This window comes from Natator depressus, chromosome 11 (genome assembly GCF_965152275.1).
Source record: "Natator depressus isolate rNatDep1 chromosome 11, rNatDep2.hap1, whole genome shotgun sequence".
NCBI classification, from domain to species: domain Eukaryota; kingdom Metazoa; phylum Chordata; order Testudines; family Cheloniidae; genus Natator; species Natator depressus.
In genome coordinates, this window is record NC_134244.1 from 32809701 (window position 1) to 32823165 (window position 13465).

At 48.0% G+C, this 13465-nt stretch overlaps 1 protein-coding gene across 1 annotated transcript in view; it reads right to left on the bottom strand.

The window, feature by feature from the left end:
- Positions 1-5189, bottom strand: part of PLA2R1 (phospholipase A2 receptor 1) — a 72919-nt gene extending 67730 nt beyond the window's left edge. Inside the window, exon 1 of the mRNA XM_074967423.1 lies at positions 5036-5189. Coding sequence (XP_074823524.1) covers positions 5036-5144 — 109 coding nt within the window. The 5' untranslated portion in view covers positions 5145-5189. The remainder of the gene's footprint in view (positions 1-5035) is intronic.
- Positions 5190-13465: the final 8276 nt, after the last annotated feature.

Sequence of the window (13465 nt, forward strand, 5' to 3'; positions counted from 1 at the left end):
CAAGATAATCTGCAAAAAAGCATTATACGTTACACAGGACCAGGGCCTTAGTTTTGACCATTTGAATTAAAACATGCTTAGCTTTTACAAAGAACTTTGAAATTATTTTTCAAATTACATGTAAAATATTAAAAACAACTGGTACTCCAAAGACAAGAAAATTGTTCCAAGTTGCTGGTGGCATGAAAAAAAAATGCATTAAGCTCTCAGCCATCCTTCATAGCCCAATGCAAAACCCCCCACCCTTTTATTTAAGGCTAGTACTTCTGAACTCACTCTCTCTCGTTTTTGTTTTTAAGTATCCAGCATTGTGACACCTATTTTATGTTATATAAAATGTTAACTACATAGGCCGAGACTTTCAAGAGCGATCAGTAGTTTTTATGCTCAGTTGAGATATGCTCAGTGCTTTCTAAAAATCAGGACTGTTCAATACAGCTCAAGCTGGCCACCCAAATAATGAGGCACCCAAAATCATTAGTCACAAAATCTTGGCCATAGAGTATTCATAGAATCATGGAAATGTAGAGGTAGAAGGCCCCCGAGAGGTCATCTAGTCCATCCCCCCTGAGCTGATGCAGGACCAAGTAAACCTAGACCATCCCTGATAGGTGTTTGTACAACCTGTTCTTAAAAACCTCTAATGATGGGGATTCCACAACCTCCCTTGGAAGCCTATTCTAACTATAACCATAGTTAAGCTCTGGAAAGATTTTCCTAAAATCTAACTTAAATCTTCTTCGTTGTAGATCAAGCCCATTATTTCTTGTCTTCCCTTCAGTGAAGATGGACAACAAAGAACAGTTAGAGGTTCTGCAAGTTTGCAAGCCTCAACGAGAAGAGTCAAAGCGTAGGACTGGAAGGAATCTTGAGAGGTCTCATGGCAGGACTAAGTATTCTCTAGACCATTCCTGAGAAGTGTTTTGTCTAACCTACTGTCATAAATATAAAGGGAAGGGTAAACCCCTTTAAAATCCCTCCTGGCCAGAGGAAAAATCCTCTCACCTGTAAAGGGTTAAGAAGCTAAAGGTAACCTCGCTGGCACCTGACCAAAATGACCAATGAGGAGACAAGATACTTTCAAAAGCTGGGAGGAGGGAGAGAAACAAAGGGTCTGTGTCTGTCTATATGCTGCTTTTGCCGGGGATAGACCAGGAATGGAGTCTTAGAACTTTTAGTAAGTAATCTAGCTAGGTATGTGTTAGATTATGATTTCTTTAAATGGCTGAGAAAAGAATTGTGCTGAATAGAATGACTATTTCTGTCTGTGTGTCTTTTTTGTAACTTAAGGTTTTCCCTAGAGGGATTCTCTATATTTTGAATCTAATTACCCTGTAAGGTATCTACAATCCTGATTTTACAGAGGTGATTCCTTTACTTCTACTTACTTCTATTTCTATTAAAAGTCTTCTTGTAAGAAAACTGAATGCTTTTTCATTGTTCTCAGATCCCAGGGTTTGGGTCTGTGGTCACCTATGCAAATTGGTGAGGATTTTTACCAAACCTTTCCCAGGAAGTGGGGTGCAAGGGCTGGGAAGATTTTGGGGGGAAAGACGTGTCCAAACTACGTTTCCCAGTAAACCCAGTTAGAGTTTGGTGGTGGCAGTGGATATTCCAAGGACAAAGGATAAAATTAATTTGTACCTTGGGGACGTTTTAACCTAAGCTGGTAAAGGTAAGCTTAGGAGGTTTTCATGCAGGTCCCCACATCTGTACCCTAGAGTTCAGAGTGGGGGAGGAACCTTGACACCTACTCTTAAAAATCTCCAGTGATGGAGATTCCACAACCTCCCTAGGGCAATTTATTTCAGGGCTGACAGGAAACCCTGACAGGAAGTTTTTTCCTAACGTCCAACCTAAACTGCCCTTGTTTCAATTTAAGCCCATTGTTTCTTATCCTATCCTCAGAGGTTAAGGAGAACAATTTTTCTCCCTCATCCTTGTAACAGTTTTCAAGTACATAAAAGGTTATGTCCCCTCTCCAAGGGTGGCAGAGCCTTCCCAAAAGTAGGGGGGACAGGGGCCCCCACCCCTCCTCTTCCCCCAAGGCCCTGCCCCGGCCAAGCTGGAAGCTGGAGCAGGGTCAGGAAGCCTGGGCCCCTCCACTTGACGGGCCCCCCCAAGAGCATCCCCAGCCATGTCCTTGCCCCCCAGACCCCCTACCCAGGGCAGGTGGAGGGTCTACAGCTCCTCAAGGATGCCCACACGGCTCTTACCCCAACCTGGCTCTAGCTGGGCGGGGCCTCAGAGCCACAGCTCAGCCATGGTAGAGCCTCCTGGGCAGTTGTGGGGAGCTGTGAAACCCCCATCTGCCCTGGGCGGGGGGCCAGGGAGTGGGGACACAGGCCGGAGCTGCTCTGGGGCCCCCCTGCCCCCCTGGACAGTTAGAGGGTCCGTGGCTCCTCACAGCTGCCCTGGGCTCTGCTTCCAGCAGGGGCAGGGCCTCGGGACCGTGAGAAAAGTGGATGGGCCAGGCGCAACCACTTTCAAAAAGTGGGAGAGCCATAGTCCCTTGCTCTCCCCACCCCCCCCCCCCCGCCAGTGCCTCTACCCCCTAGGTCTTCTCTTTTCTACACTAAACAAACCCAATTTTTTCAATCTTCCCTCAGAGGTCATGTTTTCTAAACTTTTAATCATTTTTGTTGCTCTTCTCTGGACTTTCTCCAATTTATCCACATCTTTTCCTGAAATGTGGCACCCAGAACTGGACATAAGACTCCAGTTGAGGCTTCATCAGTGCAGAGTAAAGTACAAGTGTAATGCCGACATACCCAGGTCGTTGGTATGCAGAATTGAACCGGGGACCTCTGGAGCTTAGTGCATGAGCCTCTACCACATGAGCTAAAGGCCAACTGGCTGTTAGCTAAGGCTGTAGCGCAGACTCATTTTCTCTCTCTCTCTCTAAGTGGTCTTGGTGCCACTAGATGGGACAGAACATCACACCCAACAGGTGTGTGGGTTACACAATAATTACTTATATCTTGCTTACAACACTCCTGCTAATACGTCCCAGAATGATGTTTGCCTGTTGTGCAACAGTTACACTCTTAACTCATTTAGTTTGTGATCCACTATGACCCCCAGATCCCTTTCTGCAGTACTCCTTCCTAGGCAGTCATTTCCCATTTTGTAAGTGTGCAACTGATTGTTCTGTCCTAAGTGAAGTAAGTACTTTGCATTTGTCCTTATTGAATTTCATCCTATTTACTTCAGACCATTTCTCCAGTTTGTCCAGATCATTTTGAATTTTTATCCTATCCTCCAAAGAACTTGCAACCCCTCCCAGCTTAGTATCATCTGCAAACTTTATAAGTGTACTCTCTATGCCATTATCTAAATTATTGATGAAGATATTGAACAGAACTGGACCCAGAACCGATCCCTGTGGGACCCCACTTGATATGCCCTTCAAAAGTAAATGTCAAACGCTGTAGAATTGCTGACTTTTCTCCATCCAATACAGGAAGATGGGCAAGCCTAGTACAGGAAACACATACTGTGGATAAAGCAATATGCATAGGTCATCATTCTATACAAAAAAAAAAAAAAAAAAAAAAAAAAGTCAGATTGCCAGGGGTAAAAGGCCAACAGCTGATCAGCACTCTCAGTTCCTGTTTACTATGTTCAACGCTGCTACAGGGCGCCTTCACTTCCCACAAAAGGCAGTGGGAAACTTCTCATGCTGGTAATGAGAGAGTTTTACTCCCCTCAGAAGCAGCAGATGCGAGAGTCGTAGGGAGTTGCTCGGAATCAGGAGAACTTCACTGTCCTCTGACAAGACATTGGGAAGGAGAGCAATGGTGAAAACCTGATGGGAAGCCTACAGTCTGTTGTCCCAGGATAAAAGGAAAAAAGGCAGCCATTGAGGTGGGAGAAGGGATCTTTGTTTTCTCACCAAGGTCCATCTTCACTGCAGAATTAACCAGGGCTCTTACTTGGGAGTTGTCCCTAACCCCAATCCTGTCCACACACAAAAGACTTTTATCTCAGTGTGATGGTACTTTCATACTGCTGGCCTATCCTGGACGTGTAGGCTAAAGCCAGAATGTGAGGCTTTCACTCAGGCTGGTAACACTCTTACTCTGCAGTGAGGACACAGGCTAGATCACTTAGTTCTCTACTCCCTCCCACAATTCCCCCATGTGCCCAGAAAGCCAGATGAGTTCTCCCACAATTCACTGGGAAAGAATCATACAGCAGCTCAGTTTACCGCAGCACAGAGTACCATGGGATTTGCCACCCAAAGTCCTAGTGCCGCACACCAGTCAGGTTCTGTAGTGTGGCTGCTTGCATCTCAGGTAGGTTCACCCTGGTGTGAACACCCAAACACTTAACTGTGCAGCGAAGACATGTCCAAAGGCAGAGAAGAGAAGCAGGGGAAGCTATCAGAAGGGTGAACAGATGTGCATTCCCCTCCCCAAAAGAAGAGGAAAGAAGAGCAGACCTTCATCCCTCTGCCTTCTGGCAGGTGGGAGCACCTAGCATGGAAGAATCCTTATGCTTCTCCCCAAATTTATAATTGCTGGGGTGGGGAAAGGAACATCTTCACTAAAGTTCAGTACAGAGCCCTGAGGAGAGTGGGCTTCCCTCAGAGGAATTGGGACAGCACCACTATAGTCCCCCAAGACACAGTATACAGGACATGGGGGAAGCTGGCACCACGGTGAAACTTTTCTCCAGAACAGGAAGGAAGACGCAGAGAGGACTCACTAGAAGAGGCAAGGGGTCTGTTTTGAAAAATGGAAAGTATTTCCCAGTGTAACCTGGTGATTATGTTCGCTTCCCAAATGAAAGCCAGAATCCCATGCTGCTGCCAAAGAACTACACATGTAAACATGCTGTCAGTGTGAACACATCCCCCAAACAGGCTGAGTGCAGTCTACAACTGCAGGACAGAACAGGAGGAAAACAAAAAGGAAAAGGAAAACTGCAGGACAGGAGGAGGAAAATGAAAAAGCAACAACATTAAGCCCAGGCTGTTCAAAGCAGCTGCCCTTCGCACTAGTTGCTCAACATGGCTCATTGCTTCACTTACTCAAAAAGTAGGGCACTTGGTCCTGACTCAAAGCTGCATCGTCTTCAGCCAAACTGTAGCAAACTAGCAGCATGGAACAAACCAGGAGTTGGGTCTGCACACACAGCATTTCTGCAGAGTAACAGCTCCTGGCAAACACTTTCCCATGGACTCAGTCGATGGAAGAATACCACACTTTTCAGGAAGAGGGCGATCCTGGATATGCAGCTGTTCCCCAGACCAGCACAGCCACTCCTCCTCCTCCTCCTCCTCCTGGATTGATGAGGGGGGCGGGACATGCAACCCCCCACCTCCACTAACAGCAACTGCTTTCTGAACAAGGGGGAGGGACGTGTCCCACCAGCCCCTGCCTGAGGAAGGGAAATGCAGCAACCCCACCCTGTGAATTTGTTTCTGCCTAGAGGAGGGACATGCTGCACCGACTCCCTCCAACCCTGGCTTGGAAAGTGAGATGCAACTTCCCCCAATCTCACCCACTCTGCCCTGCAGCCCGAGGGAGGAAATGTCAGGGACCTTCCGAACCTGCACGTCACTGCCACATGCAGCCCGAGGGAGAGGAAGTGAAGTGCCCGCACGCTTCTCTCCTGGCCCCCAAAAATCCCAAGTGAAGTACAGGCAGCTCCCCTGCTCACCCCACCCTTCCCGCTGGTCTGAGGAAGGAGTAGTGCGATGCAGTTTTCCCCAAGGCAGCTTTATCTTCATTCCCCCACCCCCACTGCAGATTCAGAGCAAACTTGTTGTCACTTGGGTGACGTTCTGGGGGCCTCTCTCTGGGGAGCTGATAGGGAAAGAGGTCTCTGTTTAAGGAAAGAGGGACATGCTAAACAGAAGGGGGAGGATAAAAGTCTAAATTGAACTGTTAGCTGGTATAAAGTTAACAGCTGGTACTAGTACACTTCTAATCTAATGGTATTAATACATTTCTAATTAAGAGGTCAGGACAATGTTTTTAATGCTAGAAAGCAAATTCAGACTAGATAGATATTAGCATGAAATGGTGTGCAGAGCACTACACAAGACTGCATCTGTGACTGGGGGTTAGCCAGCAGTGGGCTCAAACTGACTACAGAGCAAAGTCTGACATGGGCTCCCTGACTGGCGAATGGCTCAAATGACACAACTCAGACATGCCAAATTAGAAGACATGGATTTAGTCTGCCCTGTACCCCATTGCAAGTATCCTGAAAAAGAGCAGGAAAAATGATAGGAAGACACTGGGTGGAAACAGGCAATACAGCAATTCCTGGCGGCAGTGTCCGGTCAGATGTACTGACCGGATACTAAAAGCCCAGTAACTGCAGGCAGCACAGGGGAGAGTGGCAGCCTGTCACCTGGCCCTGAAGTGGCAGCTCCCACAGCAGCAGGCATGAACCAGCTTGGGCTGCCCCTTTGAGGAGCATGGTTTGCAGGGCTGCAGTGGAGGACAGAGTGCGGGGAGGAGGGGGGCTATGGCAAGGGGGTAAGGTGCTCCCAGCAGGCATGGAATGTTCCCTGGAACAGAAGGAACGTGGACTGCTCCACCAGCCAGTGTTTCCCCAGCCTGCACTCTCAGGCAGCTCCAGGGCGGGGAGGACCCGTGCGGGTGGGGATGGGGATTGCTGGGCAGCAGCGCACAGGGAGGCAGGAGGGCCGCATCCTAGTTTGCAAGCAGGGTGGCCTGGCTGCTCCCCTGCAGCTGCAGTGCTCTTCTGACGTGCACTCCCAGGCAGCCTGCTGAAGCTGGGGTTTGCACGTCCCTTGGGGCTGCTCACGCTGGAGTTGAGGCAGGAGAGCAGTGAGCAAAGAGGCCTGGGGGGGAAGGCGTGGAGCCAGTTTTCAGACTTAGAAAATTGGCCACCCTAGTTACCAATTGAGTCGTTTTCCAACCCCCCCGTCCCTGAAAATTCAAACAGCCCCCTCCCCCATTTCAATTCCTGGGGAAAGTACTGGGACAGAACACAGATGGGTGGAATTAATATGAAGGTACAGTTTTAATCTGGGTAGGCTCTTCCCTCCCTAGCTCTGCTATTCAGGAGAAGAGATAACAAAAGACCATGTTTGTGTTCAGAGCATAGCTGAAACCCCTCCTTGATTTCCAGCTATTGTTGTGGTGACTTATCATCTTGTTTCTTTCTCCCCTTCTCCCCCCTTTTATCATCTCCCCTGCTCCCACACCCCAAAAAAAAGGATACAAGGGAGGGAAACAGAGTTATTGGGTTTGAGGGAGTTGAGTAAAAGTCTATTGGGGAGAATGGGGAACCAGGAGGTCAGGGCAGGCAAAGGTCTAAGGCTACTAGGAGTAGGTAAATGGCTGTCATTCTCCCTGCACAGAAAGGCAAACAAATGGCTGGCAGATGAGGCACTGCATCATATTTTGCATAAAAAACACAGCAGCAGTAGTCAGAAGAAAGGGGCTGAATACAGAACTAGCTGGGGAAAATCACGTTCTCTGGATGGCTTGGCTTTGTAAGTTGCACTGCTCTAAGAACTGTAATGCTTTGTTCACAAAGGCTGCAATTTTCAGACAGGCTCAGATCCTGCACTGGGATCAACAAGATCTCAGTATGTTGGATGATGAGTAATTTCTGAGAATCTAGCCATTATTGAGATCCCTAAATGGGAGCCGAGCTCTTTTGGAAAAATCTAGTCCCAATTCTGGGTGCTAAGCATTTGAAAATCTGGCCCTGAGTTCTTTTGAAAATCTGGCCCATAATGAGCAGAGGGTCCAGTTAACATTTGATGACCTTGTTGCCTGAAATCTGCTGAGCAATGCCTCGCTTTTCCTATGGGACCTTCTGGGTCACATCAGGGGATTGCACTGCTCACATAGCTGTACATTCAAAAATAAAAACCAGGGTGCTACCCAGCAAACCATGAAGTTCTGAGTGGGGAGAGTATCACCTGACTGTTTAAAGGCCAGCTCCTTTCTCTGTTTATTTTAATGTAATGTTGGTACCATTAAATCATAGATTTAAAATATTAAAACAAATGTTTCATAAAATAAAATTAGCAATTTACTAATCCAAAGTGGCTTTACTTCCTGCTCCTTCCACCCTCCCCCCATCATTCACATTTTCCTCCATAACTAGATGCTGCTTCAGTCTCTTTTAGGCCGATATTAGGAGAGTTTTGCCAATTTAACTATACATCTTCCTCCAAGAGATTTTCTTCACTGTTTTGGGCTCATTTATTTCCCTCTGTCCCACACCCCTCTTTTCTAAACATGTGTTAAGTTTCCTTCCCCACTTTGAACTCTAGGGTACAGATGTGCACTATGTTGGGATCCAGGCTCCGGCTGAGCCTCCTGTGTACGGTATCTGCTACTTCCAGTGCAGGTTCGGTGGGGTCCTCTGGTGTTGGGGTTGCAAGCATCGGATTCAGTGCTGGCAATGGTTCTGGTGCTGGTTGTTCCGCCGGTTCTGGGACTGGCTCTGTCTGGGTCTCTGGGACTGGATCCACTACTGCTGTTGCAGACATTGGCATGGGGTCCAGTTCCATCACCTCTGACCGGGTCCTGGTAGAAGTCTCCGGAACAGAACTAGGTGTGACAGCTTGCTTAGCCTGGCTGTGGGTGACCATTCCCACCCTCTTGGCTAGCTTCACGTGATTGGCCAAGTCTTCCCCCAACAACATTGGGATGGGATAATCAACGTAGACTGCAAAAGTCCATGTTCCTGACCAGCCCTTGTACTGGACTGGCAACTTGGCTGTAGGCAAGTCAAAAGAATTTGACTAGAAGGGTTGAATCGTCACTTGGACCTCTGGGTCGATTAAATTGGGGTCCACTAAGGAAGCGTGGATAGCCGACACTTGTGCTCCGGTGTCCCTCCACGCTGTGACCTTCTTCCCACCCACGCTCACAGTTTCCCTCCGCTCTGAGGGTATCTGGGAAGCATCTGGGCCTGCGACCTTTGGTGGGACCCCAGTGCAATGAACTGTAATCTGTTGGGGTTCTTGGGGCAGTTGGCCTTTACATGCCCCGGCTCATTACATTTAAAACATTGCCCAGCTGACTGGTCACTGGGGCGAGGTGGGTTGCTGGAGAACGGTGTGGTGGGACGATAAGGTGTCTGGAGTGTTCCTTGGGGTGTAGTTGGGGCCTCGGGTTGCCCCCGGTAGTAGGGTGTGGTCTGAGGGTGTCCCTTCTGGTATCCGCTCCAACTGCGACCAGGGTTGTTCCTCTCTCCTCCCTCCACCCGTTTTGTTCCGGTTTGCCCCGCCTCTCTGGCGGTCTGGGACTGCTCGTATTGATCAGCATAAGAAGCAAGACTTCCTGCTGAGTCCATTTTCTTATCCCATAAACACTGTTTTATATCATCCTTGGACATATTCAGGAATTTCTCCTGTATCATCAAATCCTGCATTCCTCCAAAGCTAGTTACATCCTGTCCTTTGAGCCATTTATCAAACAGATCTGTCATCTGGTTTACATAAGCCACATTACTTAGTCCAGGTCCTCTCTTAAGGGCTCTAAATTTTACTCTGTAAGTTTCAGGTGTAACTTGAAATTGTTTTAAAACCAAATCCTTGAATTTATTATAGTCAGAAGCCTCCTCAATAGGCATCTTATTGAATAGGTCCAGAGCTCTTCCAGTCAATTTTGCGACCAATGTGGTCATCTTGTGAGCATCAGGAATTTTATGGAGTGTGCACAATTTCTCAAAGGTGAGAAAATATTCAGTAATATCACTGGATTTATCATACTGTGGACATATTCGCTCCCATTTGTGGATTGTTGGGGAAGGATTGTTACGGTTATTCGGTATATTCTGCTGAGCCTTTGCCTTCTCTATCTCCAGTGCATGCTTCCTCTCTTTTTCCCTCTCTGCCATTTCTTTTTCCTTTGCCTCCATTATTTTTTCTTTTGCCTCCATAGCTCTCTTGTGGCCAGCTTCTTCTGCCTCCACCCTGGCTTTTTTTTTGGCCACTTGTGCATCAGTCTCCATCTGTCTGAGTTCTACCCGTCTTTTATGCTCCTTCTGTCTTTCCTCAGTTTCCAATTTGGCTAATTCCAGTTTCTGTTGGACTTTGCATTCTGTTATCCTAGCCTCTCTGTGTTTAATCTAGCTATATCTGAGAGTTAGAAAGAAAAAAAAAAAACCTGGCTTGCAAAATTTGGTCTGCTGTAACCTGATACCTTTTGTCTCTGATGGCTTTTCTTAGCCTACGGAAAAATCCTTTTGTTATGGAGCTGCTCTATCCCCCAGACAGAGAGACAGAAAAACTCTAAATGCTTTTAGCTTAAAACAGGCTTCCAAGCAGCCCCAAGGGGGAAAAAAAAGTCCTTTTAAAATCCTACTATGCTTCTGGTTCAAAATGATCTCTGGTTCAAAATGATTTCTGGTTCAAAATGATCCCACCTCTGACACCATGTCAAGGTTCCTTCCCCACTCTGAACTCTAGGGTACAGATGTGGGGACTGCATGAAAGACCCCCTAAGCTTATTTTTACCAGCTTAGGTTAAAAACTTCCCCAAGGTACAAACTTTGCCTTGTCCTTGAACAGTATGCTGCCACCACCAAGCGATTTAAACAAAGAACAGCGAAAGAGCCCACTTGGAGACATCTTCCCCCAAAATATCCCCCCCTAGCCCTACACCCCCTTTCCTGGGGAAGGCTTCATAATAATATCCTCATCAATTGGTACAGGTGAATACAGACCCAAACCCTTGGATCTTAAGAACAATGAAAAATCAATCAGGTTTTTAGAGAAGAATTTTATTTAAAGAAAAGGTAAAAGAATTACCTCTGTAAAATCAGGATGGTAAATACTTTACAGGGTAATTAGATTTAAAAGATAGAGAATTTCTCTAGGCAAAACCTTAAGTTACAAAAAGACACAAAAACAGGAATACACATTCCCTCCAGCACAGCGAATTTTAGAAGCCATTAAACAAAAGAAAATCTAATGCATTTTCTAGCTAGATTGCTTACTAACTTTACAGGAGTTGGAAGGCTTTCATCCTTGATCTGTTCCCAGCAAAGATATCACACAGACAGACAAAACCCTTTGTTCCCCTCTTCCAGATTTGAAAGTATCTTGTCTCCTCATTGGTCATTTTGAGTCAGGTGCCAGCGAGGTTACCTTAGCTTCTTAACCCTTTACATGTGAAAGGATTTTTTCTTTGGCCAGGAGGGATTTTACAGCACTGTATACAGAAAGGTGGTTACCCTTCTTTTTTATATTTATGACACGCCCCCCAAATCACAGATAGGGTGAAACATGGGCTGTGATTTCTTCCTGGAGCTTTAGGAGAAAACAGAGTTAATAAGGCACATGCACCTCTAAATATACTACCAAGTGTATAACGACTAACAATATTTTTCACATTTTAAGGACGATTTTAACCAGTTGATTTTGGGAAACTTTTACGGGAGAGTGCATTAGCCACTTTGTTAGAAGCTCCTGAAATGTGTTGTATGTTGAAATCAAAATTTTGGAGAGTTAAACTTTACCAAAGAAGTTTTTTTGTTATTTCCCATGGCGGTATGAAGCCACTGTAGTGCAGCATGGTCAGTTTGCAGGTGGAAACACCGTTCCCAAACCTATGGGCATAGCTTTTTCAGAGCGTAGACAATGTTGTAACATTCCTTTTTACTGACTGACCAGTGGCTTTTCCTTTTAGACAGCTTTTTTCTGAGAAACACGACAACTCCCAGTGGTCCTTCAGGACACAACTCACCCTGCTGCAGCTCTCCACTAGTATGTCTGTCTCTCAGAGGTCCAGTGTAGTGGTGTTTTGGCCCTCAGGCCAGAGTACCCTTTGGTCCTACTCCTTTCAGGGCACTGAGGCTCAAAGGTAATCTGGAACCAAACAAAAACAGGGCTATCCACAAATCTTCTGTGAGGCCTCACCCTTCCATTCTTGGCTGGTCTCTCAAACTGTCTGTGCTCCTGCCAAGCCTGAGGGGGTCTGGTTGTCTCTGCTATGAGAGCTGATCCAGCTGGCAAGCGAGCTCCATTTCAGGGCTGCAACCAGGCTTCTCTCCCATCCACGAAGGCAGAGCTCTGGACTCCTTCTTGGTCAGGCCCAAACCGGGCTAGCTCTCCTCCTTTTAGCTGTTCTCTCCACATCTGCCAATGGCTGTGGGTGTAGCGAGACAGGGCCATTTGGGTCCATAGGCTTTCCCTAACCTTTTCATTGCCAATGGAGAGCCCGTCAGCCTCCTTAATCCTCTTATTGCCAGTGTGAGGCCTCTCTGCCCCATCACACCCACAGAAGTTGTCCCCATTATTCTCATATACTATTCTGTATACACTCCTGGTACTGCTTCACACACCAACTGCCCCCCCCCACTATGGCCTCCACACACAGTCACCAACCTCGCCCCTCACTAGAGCCCATCCACAAATACTAGCCATTCTCTCGCCAGTGCTCGGGTTGCAAACTTTCTAACTGCACAAAACCAAACACCCTAGCCCTACCCCTTCCCCAAGGCCCCACTACCCGCTCACTACATTCCCCTCCCTCGATGGCTCACTCTCCCCCACTCTCACTCACTTTCATTGGGCTGGAGAATGGGGTTGGGGTGCGGGAGGGGGTGAGGGCTCTAACTGGGGATGTTGGCTCCAGGGTTGGGCCAGAAAGGAAGAGTTCAGGGTATGGGAGGGGGCTCCAGGCTGGTGCAGGGAGTTGGGGTGCAGGGGGGGTGTGGGCTCCAGCTGCAGGCTCTGGGGTAGGGCCAGAGATGAGGAGTTTGGGGTGCAGGAGGGGGCTCTGGGTTTGTGGGGGGCTCAGGACTGGGGCAGGGGGTTGGAGCTCAGGGTTAGGGCATGAGCTTACCTCGGGCAGCTCCTGGTCAGCGGGGCTAAGGCAGGCTCCCTGCCTGTCCTGACACTGTGCTGTGCTCCGGAAGCAGTCAGCACCAGGTCTGACTCCTAGGCGCAGGGGTGGGGGGGGACAGGAGGCCCTGCGCACTGCTCTCGCCTGCAGGCACCACCCCCCAGGTCCCATTGGTCGAGGTTCCTGGTCAATGGGAGTGCTGAGCCGGTGCTCCCTGTGGCCCACCTGCCTAGGAGCCAGACCTGCTGCTGCTGGCCACTTCTGGGGCGCAGCACTGAGACAGGACAGGTAGGGACTAGCCTGCCTTAGACCCACAGCACCGCCAACTGGGCTTTTAATGGCCCAGTCAGCATTGCTAACCAGAGCCGACAGGGTCCCTTTTCGACTGGGCATTCCATTTGAAAACCGGACACCTGGCAACCCTAGCCAGTGCCCTATACGTGTACAAGCTTCTCTCTCTTCACAAAGTAGCCCACCACCTTCACTTGAGACCCTACAAACACACACTGGCCATCCTCTTGCTAGGGCCCCCACTCTCTCACACTAGCAGCTATTCATATTCCCATGGCCCAGTGGAGAACAGAAATGTCACATGTTTAGCTGAACTGCAATTGAGATGGCAACTAAGCAGCCTTTATTTTGCTGTTCTCCCTGCTGACCATAAAGGT